The 19,482-nt window shown below is 34.8% G+C and overlaps 2 protein-coding genes across 2 annotated transcripts; both read left to right on the forward strand.

The window, feature by feature from the left end:
• The first annotated feature begins 3,202 nt into the window (after positions 1-3,202).
• LOC120357485 lies at positions 3,203-7,142 on the forward strand. Its single transcript, XM_039447973.1, has 5 exons — positions 3,203-3,379; positions 3,633-5,409; positions 5,512-6,407; positions 6,513-6,947; positions 6,993-7,142. Exons 1-5 carry the CDS (start codon positions 3,203-3,205, stop codon positions 7,140-7,142), a joined length of 3,435 nt encoding a protein of 1,144 aa, XP_039303907.1.
• Positions 7,143-7,290: 148 nt separating this feature from the next.
• On the forward strand, positions 7,291-8,283 carry LOC113004960. Its single transcript, XM_039447974.1, has one exon. It carries the CDS (start codon positions 7,291-7,293, stop codon positions 8,281-8,283), a length of 993 nt encoding a protein of 330 aa, XP_039303908.1.
• The last annotated feature ends 11,199 nt before the right edge of the window (positions 8,284-19,482 follow it).

The raw sequence follows: 19,482 nt of genomic DNA on the forward strand, positions 1-19,482 counted from the left end.
TCGGGAGGTTAGTGTGTGAGTACGAGATGGGTTTGATGAAATAAAACTTTACATTGGAACTTCTTTTAAACTAAAATTTAACATATATTCTAATATTTGAATTTTACATACATAAAGGTTCAAAAGGAATTAGCAAATGAATACATTATCGGTTATGGTTATTTAATAGAAAAAAGAAACAATATAACAAGGTAATCATTATTAATTAAGACAGCAGTACGTAATCGGTTGGTTTAATTAAAATACAAAACGATTAGATAATGATTATTCAGAAGTTTAAAATTTATATACATTGTTTAATATCGATACATAATTATAAAAGTGAACAAAACAAGAAATTAATTAAAGGTTATTGAAGAAATTAGTATTATGCATTATCGCTAGGATTTATAGTATAAAATAAAAAAATAAAAAAAACTTAATTCTATTACATTTGTGTAGGAGAAGATGGAATTGATTGATTTCGGTTACGGGAATTGTAATTATGCGTTGAGATTCATATTTTAACTATTAAATCAAATCAAAATCTAAGATTTAAGAATGGAAGTAGAACATTTCATTTACATAGAGATTTAAGAAATATTTAGAGAGAAAGTCGGGAATTGTCTAAAATGAGAATTGCTGTATTAATCCGAAATAAAAATAATAATATTGGGAACAAGGAGCTGGGACATGAACGGCTGTGATTGCTCATTAGCGATTGATTCCTGGCGAGTTGAATGGAAAATTGAAGTAAAACCAAAAAAGAGAAAAAAAAGAAAAAACTTACTTATTAGTTAGACAAGAAGAGAAAGGGAAGAACTATGGAAATCTGCGGGTTGAAAGGTGTTTGACGCAGCGCAGGCTGTCCGCTCTGGGGATGCTTCAACGGTGGGCTGCTCGGAGTTTCAATGTATGTGATTCTTAAGCGCAGATTCTAAGTTTAAAACGATTTTGAAAATAACGCGCACAGCTTCGACACTTGCAACGCGTGGATGTGAGTGCGAACTTGAACTTTGAATTTTTTGAATGAATGAATGAATCTCGAGGCGTTCGAAGCTGCGTATTTTATAGGGCTTAGGAAAAGGGCGTGAGATTAGTTTGGTGGGTGAGATGAGGATTTGATTGGGTGAAGCTTTTTGAGCTTTTTCCCTTTCCTTGGAGATTCCTTGTTGTTGAAATTTTGAGCTTATTCGTTGGGTAGTTCACCAACGCTCACTACCAATCATATTCTCGTATGATCTCTCGTTGGCTAATTTTCCATCTTCTCCCGATTTTTCTTAACTCTAAGAGGGGCGAGCAGTTGCATCACCCAATCGCTTAAGGGATTCGTTATCTTCGGTTCCTCTTCTTGGAACGTTCGGTCCCGTTTTTTTATATCGCCGCGTCCGTTTATTTGGGACTCGCTTTCCATATGAATCATCTTTCCGTTCGTGATGAAACATAGGTTCGAACAAACAAAGCCGGGTTGTAAATTTTGATTTTATAGTTTTATAGTTTCCGTCCGGCGTCGCGACTCAATCTTATCTCTGATTGTTGCCAGACTTTAATAGCGTTTAGATTTTTTCTCTTTCGAGTCCAGGCTTTGTTCGTCCATATGAATTATTAAATAAGCATCGTTGCTTACAATTATGCAGTCGCACGATTTCTCCTTTTTTTGCGTCTATTTATTGCTCCGGATGTAATATGTGGCCATTATATATATATTCCGAGAACAATGTTTTTTTTTTTCTTATAATAGCCGGGTGATAGTATTATTTATAAAAGAGAAATCGTGGAGTTCCGGATATAAGTGTTGTAAATTTTACAGACAATCCCTTAGCTTGTTTAGCATAATTTATATAATGGATACGAAAAGGGAAATCGTGAAATCCTCCGGATGTAACAGGACATTGCATCTAGATTTAATGTAGCAGAATCTACTTTTCATTCTGTCCGAATTGTCTTATTATATAAGTTTATGGCATTTAAATATTCGCGCGTGGTTAGGCGCGATCGAAAAGTTAAGAACTACCAGAGCGGCGCTGCGAGCAGTAGCGAGAGCGCCTCGAGAAAACTCCCGTGAAAGGAGTACTTGTATTTCTACATTCAGAAAGTAAAGGTCACTTCGTATCCTTAAGTGTGTCTCCTGATTAATCACTTCCCCAGTCAAATAATTCTAACATTGGTCCTTCGAGCCGGATCCCGGCAAGAGAGGCCGGGAGACGAAATAAGTGCGGCCAGAGAGAAACACCGGCGATCAAGGAGGAGAGCCGGCAAGGCGAGATCCCTCGAAAAAGCAGTCGGTGAGAAAAAGAGACTCGATGACTCGAGAAGGAGAGAGAGAGAGAAAGAGGGATCAAAAAAAAAAAAAGGGAAAGCTAAGCGCCGCAACGCAAAATTCACGATCGCAAGGCGCATACAAGCCAAGCATCCAGCAGCCACGAGGCGAGCAACCACAGGAGTCCGAAACCACGAGGCCGGCAAGCGAGAAGCCGGCAACGAACGAGAACGAGGAACGAGCTGAAAGTACGAGACGGTGGCGGCAGTCAAGCAACAGGGCGAGCCGTGGCATTCCGTGAGACATCCCGAGACACACGAGGTACCGAAAAAGCGCATAAAGATCGAAATTCGGCAGATCGAAAGACCGAGAAGAGCGGGGCGGACGAGTCCATTTTAGCGAGCGAGAAATCCATTGCGGCGGGCGAGCGAGTCTGCCCGAACAAGTGAACGAGAGCGATCTTCATCTACGAGCGTCTCCGTGCAGGCAAGCACGGACGACCACACCCAGCGAGCAAGTCTGTTCGCATCCTGCGGACGACGACGACAGCAGTCAACGAACGAGTACGATCGCATCAGGCGAGCGAGAACGAATGCAGCCAACGAGAGAGTACGAGCGTTCGAGCGACAAGGACAGCCGTACTTACGAACGAGTCAGCAACGATCCGGAGACGACAGCAGCGAGCTAAGTCGCATAAGCGTTATAATTTCATTGAATTGCATAAATTCACATATATATCGTTAAATAAGTTCACATGTCTATCGTCAGATAATTTCATACATAATTTCATAAAGCTAGCACTAAACGATTTATCATCTATAGTCGCATAATTTTGCATAACTTTATTTTGTCTGGACGCCACAAAATAAACGAATAAACAAAATGAGCGAATTAACAAAATTAAAGCAGAGGAAAAGAATAACGAAGGCGGGCATTACTCGAATCGAAACCTTTATGAGAGAAATGAACGTTAGCACAGTAGACATAGAAGAAATAAATGTTAGACTAAAGAAACTGGACGAGCTTCAACGAACATTAAGTGAAGCGTTGATAGAAATAGCAGCATGTGATAAGGATATTTCGGATGAGCAGATCGATGCCGAAATGGCGATTTGTGAAGAAAAATATATAGAGTTAAAGGTATTAGGCGAGCGAATAGTAAAAGAGGCCGGCCGGCGTTAGCAATCGCGTCGAGCAAGCAACAGTGCCAGCGAATCATCCTTCAAATAAAGTCAATGACAATTTTTTGAGATTGCCAAAAATCGATTTGCCCACTTTCTCGGGTGCTTATGAAGATTGGCATCCATATTTTGATACATTCAATTCTTTAATACACGCTAATACGTCGCTAAGAAATATACAAAGGTTTCATTACTTAAAATCGTCCTTGAAGGGTGAGGCAGCGGAAACTATTGCTTCGATCGAAATATCGGATGTCAATTATAATGATGCATGGTCTCGTTTAAGAGAAAGATATGAGAACGAGCGATTAGCGGTACAAAATCATATTAAAGCTATATTCGAATTACCCATATTAAGGCGTGAGAATGGTAGCGTATTACGAAATATTCTAGACGGATTATTAAAACACATGAGAGCACTGCAAGCACTGAAACGTCCGACGGGTCATTGGGATGATCTTTTAATTCACATTATAACAAGCAAATTGGATTTCATTACGATTAAAGAATGGGAAAATACATTAGAACCAAGAGAATTACCAACATTACAGGACTTTACTGAATTTCTAAGCAAAAGGTGTCAAACTTTAGAAGCAGTTGCCAGAAGAACTTTCATAGGAAATCAAAACACAAATTTAAAACAAAACTCTAATGTTAAGGTAATAGCACCCCACGCCGCCGTGACTGACGTCAAGTGTGAGCAGTGTAAAGGCGATCATCGAATATACCATTGCAAAACATTTAAAGAACTTCCTATCACAGAAAGATTAAATAAAGTAAAATCCATGAAACTGTGTCTAAACTGTCTTAGAAGCAAGCACACGATTAAAGACTGCACTGTCAGTAATTGTAGAATATGCTCAAAAAAGCATAGTACGCTATTGCACGAAGATCGTGGACCCTCGCGAGAAAATAAAAACGAAACAAATAATCAAGAAACAAAAAAGGAATCAGATTCCAATAAGGCAAGCACTTCCGTATGTGCATCGGCTCTATCGAAACAATGCGCGAAGCAAACGCTATTGTCTACCGCGGTAGTAAGAATAAAAAATAACGAAGGAAAATATGTTGAAGGAAGAGCTCTGTTAGACAGTGGTTCTCAATCGCATTTTATAACGGAAAGTTTTGCCAAACAATTAAGATTAAAGTCAACGGAGGATAAGTTTAAAATAAACGGAGTTAATCGAAGCGTTTCTAGAGCGACAAAATCGGTAAATATAAAACTAACATCACGGTTCGGTACATTTGGTACAGAATTAGAGTGCATAATCATACAACAAATTACACCAATGATACCTATATTCGAATGTGATACGGTTAAACTAAACATATCAAAAAATATTAGATTAGCAGATCCGAATTTCCACGTGCCGGGTCAAATAGATATTCTAATAGGCTCAGAAATATTTTGGGATTTATTCTGCATAGGACAAATAAAATTAGGAAAAAATATGCCCACGTTACAAAAATCATTATTCGGTTGGGTAGTTACAGGACCTACACAAATAAATAACGTAAAGAAAGCGATACAAATAAGTTGCAACTTAAGCATAATAGATCAAATTAACGAAACAATACACAAATTCTGGGAAGTAGAAGCTTACGAAACGAATAACAAAACGGGTTTAGATCAAGAAGAAAAATATTGTGAAAAATTTTTCAAGGAAACATACTCTCGTCAACCGGGGGGAAGATTTGTTGTTAAACTACCAGTAAAAAAAGAAATATTAGCATCATTAAACGATTCTAGAGAAATAGCTTTGAAAAGATTTTTATCGTTAGAAAAAAGATTCGCAAAAAATCAAGAATTTAAAAATGAATACGTCAATTTTATGAGAGAGTATTTAACGCTAGGTCACATAAAACGAAGTTTGACAATCAAAAAAGGGCATACACAAGTGTTCTTACCGCATCATGCGGTATTTAAAGAAAGCAGCACCACAACGAAAATAAGGGTAGTTTTTGATGCCTCGAGCAAAGGGGCAAAGGGTAAATCGTTGAACGACGCGTTATACAAAGGTCAGGTCTTACAACTAGACTTATTTTTGTTAATAATAAGATTCCGAAGATTTAAATATGTTTTAAGTGCAGATATATCTAAGATGTATAGACAAATATTTGTACATAAAGAGCAAACCGCGTTGCAATCAATTTTGTGGCGGGAAGATCCTACAACGGATATCGAAGAATACGAATTACTAACAATAACCTATGGTACAAAGCCAGCATCCTTTTTGGCTGTACGGTGCTTACACCAATTAGCGGAATTAGAAAAAGAAAAATTTCCCAAAGCCGCGGAAGTAATTATTAGAGATTTTTATATGGATGATCTATTGACAGGGGGAAACTCTATCGAAGAAATTACAGAATTAAAAAACCAACTAACAGAATTATTAGCTAAAGGAGGATTCGAGTTGCACAAATGGAACACGAACGTAATTAACGCAAAAGAAATAAAGTCAAATAAAAACGAGTTAGTAAAACTTCATAAAATAGAGGAATCAAAATTGCTAGGAATATTATGGAATCCTTCCAGCGACGCATTCCACTACGAGGTGGAGTCGAGGGAGCACGAAAAGCGCGCAACAAAGCGAGCCATATTGTCACAAATCTGTAAATTGTTTGACCCGTTGGGTTTAGTAGGGCCTATAACTTTAGCAAAAATACTGATGCAAAAGCTAAGGAGTTTGGGCTTAGACTGGGACGAGTCGGTTCCCATAAGCGTATATAAAGAATGGCAGCAGCTAAAATCACATCTGCATATGTTAGGCAGACTAGAGATTCCAAGAGCGATTTTAACCGGTGATGCAGGCACGGGGATACAGTTACATGGATTTTGCGACGCGAGCGAGAGGGCTTACGGAGCCTGCGTATACGTGAGAGAACAGATAAGGCCAGACAAAATAAAGATTGCACTAATATGTTCAAAATCAAGGGTAGCGCCTATGAAAGCGTTATCACTGCCGAGACTGGAGTTGTGTGGGGCGGTATTGTTAGCAAACTTAATGAATCGAGTGTTAGATAGTTTAAATATTAAGATAAGCCAAAGACATTTCTAGTGCGATTCAAAAATTGTGATAACCTGGATAAAGTCACCATCGCGAAAATGGCAGACCTTTGTGGCGAATCGGGCGAGCGAAATCCAAGGCATTTCTTCTCCTTCGGAATGGCATTACATTAAATCTAAGGAAAATCCCGCCGATTTAATCTCCAGAGGAGAAACTTCTGAACATTTGATAAACACAAAGTTATGGTGGGAAGGGCCTCCATGGCTACAAGCTAGCGAGGAAACGTGGCCAATAGAAGGTGAGGAATTGCCGCTGATGGACGCACCAGAGATGAAAAAACAAACTGTGATAGCAGTAACAGTCAAGCAAAGTTCAGTATTAGATTATGCGAGATACTCTACCTTAGATAAGTTAATTAGGATTGTCGCTTACGTTTTAAGATTTATCGAAAATACAAGATGCAAGGGCGAAAAGAAAGAAACCATACTAGGAAAAGTAACGTTACAGGAGAAACGCAAGGCAAAACTAAAGATAATTAAGTTAATACAAGGTGACGAATATTAGGAAGAATTGAACGCGTTAAGTGCTAAAGGCAACCTATCATTAAAATCAAAATTAAAGGCTCTCCATCCGTTCCTGGACGAGGTATTATACGGGTCGGAGGAAGGCTGCAACAAGCATCATTACCAGAAAAAACAAAGCATCCTATCGTAATCCCAGCGGTACATCACTTCACAACACTGGTGATAAATCATTATCATGAGAGGCTACTCCATGCGGGTGCGCAGACCACACTGTACGCGATCCGAGATGAATTTTGGCCAATTCAAGCAAAAAATAAGATAAAGAAAATAGTTCGACAATGCGTCAAATGTCGCAAGGCCTATCCATCAGCCGGCTGGCAGCTAATGGGCTAACTACGTCAGTGAGAGTGAACATCGGAAGGCCATTCTTGAGCAGCGGAGTGGACTACTGCGGGCCGTTCCAGGTGAGAGACAGAATTCGTCGGAACGCAAAGTCATACAAGGCTTATGTAGCTATATTTGTGTGCATGAGCACGAAGGCAGTGCACATCGAATTGGTGGAGGATCTAACGGCAGAATCCTTCATAGCCGCGTTAAAAAGATTCGTCTCACGTCGAGGAAGAGCAAGAGATCTATACTCGGACAACGGAAAAAACTTCGTAGGAGCGGAACGAATGTTACGGGAAATCCTGAGCACGGAAGAATTCAAAAAATCGATACAAGAATATACAACGTCCGAACAAATTAACTGGCATTTCATCCCAGCCAGGTCACCTCATTGCGGAGGCATCTGGGAAGCAGTGGTTCGATCTATGAAACTGCATTTAAAAAGAACAGTAGGCGAAGCATGCCTCACAATGGCAGAGATGAGTATCATCCTGACTCAAGTGGAAGCTATACTCAATTCAAGACCCTTAACTGCAATATCGGACGATGTCAATGATATGAAGGCATTGACTCCAAGCCATTTTTTAATAGGGGAAAGTCTACAAAGTTATCCTGAACCAAATGTAAAGGAAATACCAGTCAACAGATTAAGAAGATGGCAACATGTTGAACAAATTCGACAACATTTCTGGTCCCGGTGGCAGAAAGAATACCTCGTTACCTGTCAGGAGAGAAATAAGTGGCGAACAGAAGCCGAGAGAACATTCAAGGTGGGCCAATTGGTAATGTTAAAGGAGGATCAAAGTATGCCACTGAAATGGACGATGGCGAGGATTGAAGAAGTTCATCCAGGAACAAATGGGGTGATCAGAGTCGTCACGGTACGCACCGAAAAGGGCACCTACAAAAGGGCCGTTGTAAATATTGCACCTCTACTTGATTAAACACAATACTCAATTATATTTAGAATATATTAAGTTTTCTTGCCTTTTTTCTAAAACTTGTTTGTCATTTATGCGTGTTATTGAAAATATAAGTATATTTGTCAAGGCGGGCGGCGTGTCCGAATTGTCTTATTATATAAGTTTATGGCATTTAAATATTCGCGCGTGGTTAAGCGCGATCGAAAAGTTAAGAACTACCAGAGCGACGCTGCGAGCAGTAGCGAGAGCGCCTCGAGAAAACTCCCGTGAGAGGAGTACTTGTATTTCTACATTCAGAAAGTAAAGGTCACTTCGTATCCTTAAGTGTGTCTCCTGATTAATCACTTCCCCAGTCAAATAATTCTAACACATTCTATCATAACAAATGTTATGAAATATTTTAATTATATTGCTCCAAATATAATAAAGATGCCAGATACAAAAGATAGAAAAAGATTAGTTGCTCGTGAATTTGAAGATGTGCGTAGTTTTTTTATGTTAAAAAAATAACAGTTGACTAATAATTTATCAGTGGTAGTAATCAATAGATTAATCAACTAATAATTATTAATATATAGCAACAGGTTGACCATTTAGTAAAAAATCAGATTCAATATATTTAATGGACCCAATAATTTAAATAGACTGACGAATACAATAATAACTCAAACAACTTACGAATAATGTACCGCATGGATAAAAGTACTGTGCTCAGTTGTGTGCTGTTTCGTACGGCATTAAATACATGCCTGAGTGTGAAGAGCTGGTCAAGGAAAACATGGAGCGGATAATATAAACAACTTATTATCTCTACATCTTATGTTTCTTATCTCTACCGACCTAGTTTTACCTAAGTAGGAGGCATCGCACACCAAAAGAAAATTAAATACTAGAATTAAAGAACACACAAATAACATCAAATTAGATTCGTTGAAGCACTCTGTTATCTCAGAACGTATAGTCCGGGAGGTAATGACACAAATTTTTGACCAATATCGACAAAGCTGATTTTCATTTGTACAGTTGTTTTCGTGTTACAAATGAATAAAATAACCGTCAGCCCACGATCCCGCGGGACGGGGAGCTCCCACAGCGTCTTCAAATAGTTTTTTTATTATAACGATTAAAGTATTGAAGTTAGGTAAAATATGTCTATAATCTTTATTGTAGAGTTTATCACGAGCTTCATTTTTTGTTTGACCTTTTTTTTGTAAAATGAATATTTTTGGAAATAATTAAGAAAAACTGTTTTTTTTCTCTAAATATATCTCGAAAATTGTACGAAAGCACCAATTAATTTATAAGGAAAAGTTGTTTAGTATTCTTGCCTCTATAACATATGTCAAGGTTAACATGATTGGAACTGAGTCCCCTATACTGCATAATTACCATATTTTTTTCACATATTAGTATGAGTGACTGACGCACGACGTTTTGCAGTTACCGCGGCTAACGGTATCCTTTCGACATTTCATGTTGTCAATAGTAAGTACAAGAATTTTCAGCTTTGTCGATATTAACTTTTCGTTAATATTAACACTTCTTTTTTTTACATTGTTGAAACACTGTGGAAGCCCCCCGTCCTGCGGGATCGTGGGCTGACGGTCATTTTATTCATTTGTAACACGAAAACAACAGTATAAATGAAAATCAGCTTTGTCGATGTTAGTTGAAAATTTGTGTCATTACCTCCCGGACTAATATCACATATTACAATCATTCAATAGATTAGAACACATTGACTTTAGACACAGAATCAATATATTACAAACGATTAATATCCGAAATGATACATATGATGTGTTTGTATCATGTATAGGACTTACATAATTTCAGTTAACGTGATATTTGGCACTACAAATGAATATATTTGTCAAAATATTTAAGATAGACTTGGCAGTATTAAAATTAGAAAATAAAACGTAGGAAATGCGAGTTAAACGCGGTAATTGGTGCGTCAATGATAACATGTACAATATATTTAAGATTTAGTACATCGATATGTATACATTAATAAATTGGACGCGTTTCGACTTCCTTTGAAGTCATTTTTAACGATACAATTACATTAGGGTAAGTGCACCTATTATCGTGGCCTGCCCTACTACCATGGTTTTTGAAAAATAGATGATAGCTCGTTAAAAAAAGAGTACTTATAGAAAAAAAATTATTTCACATTTAACATAATCAAAAGTAAAATAAATTAAAATCAAATAAAGACGGAAATATGAATACATTTAATAAGTAAATCAAATTTACTCACAAAATTAGGTGCAATGCGCATGTTGTTGGTACTCGTATTACCGCGGTACTCACATTTCAGTGAAAGTGCGAATGACTTGACACATAAGTATTTAGTTCACTATCACTTTATCATTTTTTCACGCTACGCGCGTGATATACAGCTTTTGATATTATAAATTACAAATTTACTTGATATACACATAATTTTTGATAACTGTCAAAACGCGATCTCCACGATGACAGTAGCTTATGAAGTAAGCACAGCATGAGAATCAATCAGCATTATAAAATGCATTTTTTCATCAACGGTATTTGGGATACGGTAATTGGTAAATCCGTGGAAACGAGTACACGATAATTTGTACGTGACCACGGTGACAAGTGCATTCCGTTTTTATTAATTTTAATATTAATAAAATTGCATTTTGTTAATAATAGACGGATTTATATACTCTTTTAATTTTTTTATAAACGTTAAGAAAAAAAAGTTAAAACTTTTCATTTATTTTTTTTTTTTAAGATGCATTGAAGTTAAGATTTTCAGAAAACGCCACGATAATAGGTGCACTTACCTTAGACGTTGTGGTCGCGTTGAACAAAAGAAATAAATATTTCAAGCTCGGCATACGTTGTCTCCGACTTGAGGGCAAGAAATTGACACGCTGTAGTCGACGAGTAGTCGCTACTTCGTGTACCAGAATTTAGAGCGAATTTACACATTATAGTCCATCAATGTTGGCCACCAAGATGGACATATGAACGATTATGCCGTAATCTGTGGTAGACAGTGAACATGAATCCTCGGAAGTTATTAGGAGTATAAATAAGTTTCCGCCGTTTTTTATCAAAAATTGGGCATTTATTGTGAAAGAACGCTGCCTAATGTTTTATTCGAAGTATTGTCCATCGCTAGCCACTACTTTTTCCCATTTTTCTGGCAGCATACGGATACCGCGTCGGAAGAATGCTTCATCTTTTGAAGCTATCCACAAATCGACCCAATTTTTTGTATCTTCATATGATATGAAGTGTTGCTCAGACAGGCCATGCGCCATCGATCGAAACAGGTAGTAATCAGAAGGAGCAATGTCTGGTGAATACGGCGGGTGAGGTAAAACTTCCCAATTGAGTGTTTCCAGATAGGTTTCCAGGTAGGTTTTGACCGGCGCCGCAACGTGTGGATGAGCATTATCATGCAGAAGAATAACTTTGTCGTGTCTGGAGTAGTAGTGGGCACGTTTTTCCTTGAGTACTCGGCTCAATCTCATCAATTGTGTTCGGTAGAGAGCCCCAGTAATGGTTTCATTCGGTTTGAGCAACTCATAATGCACGACACCAAGCTGATCCCACCAAATACACAACATGAACTTTTTTCCATGAATGTTCGGCTTGGCTGTCGATGTTGAAGCATGGCCAGGTGGTCCCCATAATTTCTTCTTCTTTGGGTTATCGTAGTGGATTTATTTTTCATGACCAGTGACTATACGATGCAAAAAACCCTTTCGTTTATGTCTGGCAAGCAGCATTTCACATGTGAAAAATCGGCGTTTAACGTTTCTCGGTTTCAGTTTATATGAAACCCAGTTTCCTTGTTTTTGAATCGTTCCCAATGATTTTAAGCAATGTGAAATTGCTGGTTAAGTCACTCCTAATGTAAGTGCAAGTGCTTCTTGCGTTTGGCACGAATCTTCATCTAATAATGTTTCCAATTCCGCGTTTTCGTACACTTTCGGCCTTCCGCTACGTTCTTTGTTTTCGATGTCAAATTCACCGTTCTTGAACTTGTGAAACCACTCACGGCAACTTCTCTCACTTAAGGCAGCCTCACCATATGCTTCTATAAGCAATCGATGCGCCTCGGCTGCAGATTTCTTCAAATTAAAGAAGTAAATCAAAAGCTTCCGCAAATGACGCTTATTCGGCTCAAAACTCGACACTTTCGCACGAAAAAAGATATATGATGCTGATACAAAATCGCTAATATTTTAAGGTTATGTTGTTGCCAGATGTCCAACCTTACGATATAACGTTTTACAACAGACAATTTCAACCATGACATACTAGTGGCGCCATTTTTTGTGAAACGGCGGAAACTTATTTAGAATCCTAATATAAAATAAAAAATTCAGACAACTCACTAGCACTGTCAATTCAAGCCATTTTGTAAAGTATTGACGTCACATCATAAAATAATAAATTAACACAGATTTTTAAAAAAAGACGTTATTGAGTCGGAAATAATAAAATTAATAAATATAATAAATAGAATGGCACAAAGATGGTCGATGTGTTCTCGTCAACGGTACGAACACAAATGAGTACGAAATAATAGCCGATATGTATCAGAGAGGTCACAACCTGTCTAAAATCGTCGAGTAGGCATGGTCGAGAAAGTCCGTGTTTGTAAATTCAGACTCTCTCTCTGAGATTTAATATGTAGCATCTCCGAAGTGAGTCGTTTAAAAATATTTTTTTCAACATCAAGAACTTGAACATTGTACATACCAATCAAAATCATGATTGTAATGCAATCTATAGTCAATAATAACAAAAGTTATCGTGTTTCTACGAATATGTTGGCGGTGTTCTGAGATTCTCGTGTTTAATTGTCTCCCCGTCTGGCCCACATAGGAAGCATCGCAGTCATTACACAATATTTTATACACGACGTTCTTTTTGGAGGTATCCTGGAGAGGATCCTTAAGGACTTTGATTTAAGTGCAAAGATTAAAAATTAAGATATGTCGGATATTAATAACTTTTTATTTTTTACATATTCTGAAATGACAAAAACATCCTCGCGAGTTTTTTATCACTTCAATTTAGCAGTACCATTTTATAAAAAGAAGAGTTGGATATTTTCTAACCCATATAAAATCGAACCTATAAAATATTATGATTTCAAGCCATATCGCCACTGTTATCGCTCAGCAAAGTATTAGTTTGTTTTTAATTTCTTGATTCACTACTGTTATTAAATTACTAAGCAAAATTGTTTCTTAAAAGAATTATTTGCGTAATAGTTTAATTTTTGCAAATGTTTTTTCATTATAGATATGTTTTCTTTACATCAATTGATTTATCTCATTATTCTGCGCATAAAAATAGTAAGTTAAGGTACAACTATAAAATTAACAGTTTTCAAAATGTTCTACATAATATTCTACACAATATTTAATATCAAAATATACCAGAATATAATATAAAATCGGAAAAACTGTTAATTTTTCAGTAAATCTATCTCGATAATATTTTTATGTGCAGAATAATTAGAGGAATCACATTATATGTAATAATCATCACGTAATGTTGTTTTAAAAATAGCGTGGCACTCCTTTGAATAATTACCATATATTATTAAGTATCAGCATCAATTCTCCAGAGTGGGGAAACTATATAAGATCATTAGCAAGTAAGTAGTGTTTGCATTTCAATAACAACTTTCAATATTACTTTAGTATTTTGTCATTAAATGTACTAAGAGCAATGTTGTTCATTATTATTGCACTGATTGCGACTCTTGCGTGTATTATAATAAATTACTTTATTCGGAAATTTTTTTCCTTTGAAACAGTGAACACATTACCAGGTCCAGTACGACTGCCACTCATCGGTACTTCATATACCTTTCTACAATGAAAATCTGAAGGTATATTTAGATTATTTTTATTTTAATATTATAGAAACTTAACACCAGACATATCCAATTTCTAATAAATATAAAGAAACAAATCAAAATATAATAGAATGTTACAATATGTATCTAAAATCCACTTACATCAATGTAAATTGACTTGAAACTTGGTTTAACTTTCTATTCTTTTTTCTAGTACTAAGAGTTAGAAAAATATAAAAAGTAAGTTAAACTAAGTTTCAAGTTAAGCTACGTTAAACTGTTTTAAAACTATCTATCTATATGTATTCAAAACTTTAAACAATACAATAAATAATTTTATGGTTAAAATATAATATTTCTAAGACTTCAAAACTTTTTAGATTTTCTAAGTATTATCATGTAGATGTGCGAAAATTCTTTTCCATTTTTACTGTAGATAGGTCCTAAGTTGGTCTTCGTAATATACGAATCAGATCAAATAAAGGTAAAGAAATAACATTTATAACATTTATTTAAATATGAATAAGTATTTTGATGAAAAATTTCTCTGCAAATTTTGCTGCAGTTTCTCTGTACATTTCTTCGCAATTTGTTCAAAAATTAAATCCATTTGCGTAAAAATTGCGGAAAAATATATAACGAAATTACACAGAAATTAGGAAATAAATTTTTAAAGAAGGTTTGAAAAAATAACTATAAAATATTTTCTAAAATTTTTCCACGTTTTAAAATACTTTTTAGCAAAATTTTAACAAATTTTCCACATAATTTTAATATACTTTTACTGTGAAAATGGTTGAAGACATTCAATTTATTTAAATTTTAATGAAATCGTTAAAATTGTCTTATTTTAATTTTTTCAATCTAAAGTCCAATTTTGGAGACTCGCTTTCAAAAAATTTATTAATAAAATGGAATTGTTTTGTTTAAAAAAATATTTTTGTCAATACAAGAATAAAAAATCATGTAATACTGTATCTTCTTTCTATCCTGTGATTTTTTTACTTACAAGAATTATATAGTTTCCGCGTTCTAGCGATAGTGCCGCTATAGTACTGCTAAAAAATATTCTGCATTTTCTTCGTTTATTTCTATGCTAATTGTTTTTAATTTTTCTTATTATATTGATTTTGTAAAAAAAATACAAAAATTTTTTTTTCAAACGTAATGTCTTTGCAGTTTCTTTTATTTTTCTTTGCATTTATTCTGAAAAATTGCTATTACTTCTGCCTTAATTTCTTTGCACATAAGTTTTTCAGAGAAAATGCCAAAAAATTTCTTAACAATATTCTCTGCAAAGAATAACACCAAATTTGGCCTATTTTTGGACCTCAAATTTCAAACTTATTTTAAGCCAAATAGTATTATATAATGGAACATTAATCCCAGAAAAATTTTAAGATGAGCATAAGCGCGGTTCCAAAGATATAAAAAGTTAAAAGTGATGATTTCTCATAACACAAGGTGCTGCTTTTAGACTTCTTTTCTGTTGTTTGAATAAAAGTTACCATTTCTCATGTATTTTTGCTCGTTGAACACAAATCTGATAAGCAAATTGTTCTATCACGTCAGATTTCTTAGAAAAGTGTCAAAAATGATTATTTTTACCTCACCATTAAAAAAAATCTATTTTGTATCTATCTAAAAATCTATGACTTACATTAAAAAAGCACCCCAATCTGTGAGAGGCAAGGGGACTCTTAGTAGAAAAGCATCTCGATCTGTGAAAGGCGGTGTCACGTGTCACTTCAACTCCATCTGTCTCGGTGAGTTTTGAGTTTTGACTAGACGAAAACTAAGATCATATTTTAATCAGAAATAAAAATTCATAAGAAACAATGTTTTACTTCGTTGTATATATTTTTTTAGATAGATTTTTAGATAGATATAAAATAGATTTTTTTAACGCCATGGTAAAGTAAAAATGATTATTTTTGACACTTTTCTAAGAAATCTGACGTGATAGAGCAATTTGCTCACCAGATTCGTGTTTAATGCGCAAAAATACATAGAAAATGATAACTTTTATTCAAACAACAGAAAAGAAGTCTAAAAACGACGCCCTGTGTTATGAGAAATCATGACTTTTAACCCTTTATATCTCCGCGCTATGTTTATCTTAACCCTTAAACACACCGATCCTGTAAAATACGGACCTTTTTGGGTCTAGGAGACTTTTTCAACTTTGAGAAGCTATAATTTTGATTACAATCAATATTTTTCTACGGTATTTTTTTTAAAATAAAAGTTTAAAATCTCAGGAGTGTGACTTCATAATTGGCATTGCCGACAAATAATTTATTGTGAAGTTATAAAAGTAAAACCATTAAGTAAAAATGAGAAATTGGTCAAAAATCCACTTTGCCTTCAAAAAAATCATATCTTCGCAACAACAAACGTTTAAGGACTTTCAAATACGGCGTTTTAAAGCTACAGAGTCACACTTTCAAAATAAAATTTGGCAAAGTTATTTCTTTTAAAAAGTATAATTATGTAACATGGAGAATATGAGGTATTTTTGGGCATCTAAAAATTCCATTAAAAAAAAATTATATCTTTGTAACAAAAAACTTTAAAGAACTTTAACAATACGGCGTTTTAAAGCTAAAGATTTATACTTAAAAAAAAATTATATTATTGTCATTTCTATTAAAAAATGTACTTATGTAACAAGGCGAATATGAGGAATTTTTGATTAAATCGTGTCTAAAATTGAAAATTGGCGTGTTTCATGATGTATTTCGGAAAAACTTTTTTTTCTACAACATTTTATAGTATTCTAACTTTAGACAGAGTATATGCGAGTAACATCTGCAAATCGACCTGTTCGAATGTATTTTGTCCAGTTTTTTTATGTAAAATACTCACAAAAAAAGTTTCACTAACACACTATATAGGTCGCATTAACCCTAACAAAACTTTGCTGCCGTGCCGTTCGAATTTTAGTTGACCAAAAAAGTTGATCAACTATATCAATTGAAAGAGGAAATTTCAAACTTTTTTTACGTCTTGGTCCAAACCTCCTATCTCATTCTGTCTTCACATAGCAAGCGTTCAAAATTTCATATGGGGTCTCTCAGACCCACTTACGTGTTTAAGGGTTAAAATTTCTCTGGGATTAATGTTTCATTATATAGTACTGTTTGGCATAAAAAAAATTTGAAATTTGAGGTCCAAGAAATAGGCCAAAAAACAGATCTTTTTGATGTTAGTCTTTTTCTAAAAATTTAAATTTTTTCTATAGTGTTGTCTTCAATTTTTTTTTATTTGTTTGCAAATAAGTACAGAGAAAATGCAGAGCAATGTCTCTTTTAATTTCTATATAATATTGTTTGTGAATTTGCCTGCATTTTCTTTGTGTTTGATATTATTAGGATCGGGAACGAAATCACTCAGTTCGATAAATATTCATGTAAAATAACATGTTTATTGAACACGGCACTACTCGCAGTTGACAAAATAACCGACGTAAAAAAAGGCTTGCAAAGACAGACAGATACATCAGCGCACATCAGCGTGCGCGGTAGCAACCGGAAGAAAAAAAAGAAGAACATAGAGTATATAATACTAGAAAGAAAAACCTACTCTGTAAACTGTCGCTCTAGGGAATATCCCTAACAACCAAATCTTGTGCACTAGTACAGTCGTGAGCTAAAAGGTTGCAACACATTTTCTTCGATGGTTTTTGGAATGTAGAATTGCTCATTGATCGGCGAACGTAATTGGTTGGATCCACAGGTAAGAACCAATTATGTTCATCGTTCGATAAGCAAGTTTACTTTCCAAAAACCATTGAAGAAAATGTGTTGCAACCTTTTAGCTCACGACTATACACATAGATCACACATATTCCAACACTTTGCTACTTTATCTATAATTTCTTATCAATTTCTTTGCTATTACTTTTCATTTTTTCTACAAATCGCTTTTGTAGAGTACATAGAAATAGCAGAGAAATTATTTCCAGAAAAAAATGTTTTATATATAAAATATGTCCATATATAAATATATATGATTATATATATTTATATATAAATGAATATATAATTATATATGTTTATATATAATAAATATATAATTATATACATGGTGTCGCAAAATATTTGTTTATGCTCTCGTGGGTTGATAGAGCTAGTCATATTAAAAAGAAAAGTCCTTTACCATTTTTCATTATTTGCAATATTTACCGAAATAAAAATTAGTAAAGTTTGGCGAATAAGCACGTATTTTCCCTGCTCAACGTATGCAGGGACCGTCTGTCGGCAGCCGCGGCAAGTGGCGCAGTTAGACGGGTAAGACAGCCATTGCTGCTTCTCCCTTTTCACCGTACCGTCTGTTGCGACTGTCTATGGTTTGGCGAGCAATAGGCGGTCCCCGCGTGCGGTGGATAGAGAAAGTACGTGCTCATTTGCCAAGTTTATTAATTTTTATTTTGGTAACAATTGCAAATAATGAAACATGGTAAAGGACTTTTATTCTCAGTGTGATTTGCTCTATCAATCCACGAAAGCATAAATAAATATTTTGCGACACTCTGTATAATTACATAATATGTACGATTATATAAGATTATATATAATTATGTATAATTATATACATATGGACATATTTTATATAAAATTATACATAATTATATATGTATAATTATATATAAAAAAATTTTTTCCCGGATTTTGTTAAAATAATTATCTTATATACAGACGTATATTGTATGTATAAATAATTAAATGGTTAAGTATAAATCTAATCCCATAACAAATACAATATATTCATACATACAGAATGATTCAAAAGGTCAGGTCAACCGATTAGAAGATGAAAGAGAATGTTAAGTGGAACAAATAATGTAAATAAACTTTTTTGATATTTGCTATAGTTTAGTAAATATTGCACTTTATGTGTACAGAAAGCATAAAACTTCTTCAATAATATTTTTTCTCTGTGTGACGTATTGCATAGTAGAATTTGTGTGACTTTCAATAGCGTTTTCACTAATAACAACACAGCAAGTATGAACAGAGTACGAATGCGGCAAACAATTATATCACAACATTATGCACTCAATGTAACCAATCTAAAAAAACATACTCTGAGCAAAAACTTCATAAAATAATTTTTTTGTACTTGCTATAATTCAGTAAATCCATGCCTCGCTTAAAAGACGACAGTATTCAACTAGCAATAAAGAAGACAACATATTTAGCAACGAAGAATATCGCGATATGCATTAGTTGTATGGACTTTGTGATGGCAATGCCGCTGAAGCTGAAAGAGAACATTAGATTCGATTTCCGTGGCAAAAACATCCTAAAAAGCAAATGTTTGAAGCTTTTCATCGACAAATAGGAGAGACAGGTGTA

The sequence above is a fragment of the Solenopsis invicta genome, chromosome 4, assembly GCF_016802725.1.
Source record: "Solenopsis invicta isolate M01_SB chromosome 4, UNIL_Sinv_3.0, whole genome shotgun sequence".
Classification (NCBI taxonomy): domain Eukaryota; kingdom Metazoa; phylum Arthropoda; class Insecta; order Hymenoptera; family Formicidae; genus Solenopsis; species Solenopsis invicta.

Excerpts from the sequence above, each read along its gene's own strand:
- LOC113004960 (XM_039447974.1), top strand. The coding sequence starts at position 7,291 with ATGCGTCAAATGTCGCAAGGCCTATCCATCAGCCGGCTGGCAGCTAAT.
- LOC120357485 (XM_039447973.1), top strand. The coding sequence starts at position 3,203 with ATGAACGTTAGCACAGTAGACATAGAAGAAATAAATGTTAGACTAAAG. Across the intron at positions 3,380-3,632 it reads AAAAATATATAGAGTTAAAG|GGTGAGGCAGCGGAAACTAT; the intron begins GTATTAGGCGAG and ends TCGTCCTTGAAG. Across the intron at positions 5,410-5,511 it reads CTCGAGCAAAGGGGCAAAGG|ATATATCTAAGATGTATAGA; the intron begins GTAAATCGTTGA and ends TTTTAAGTGCAG.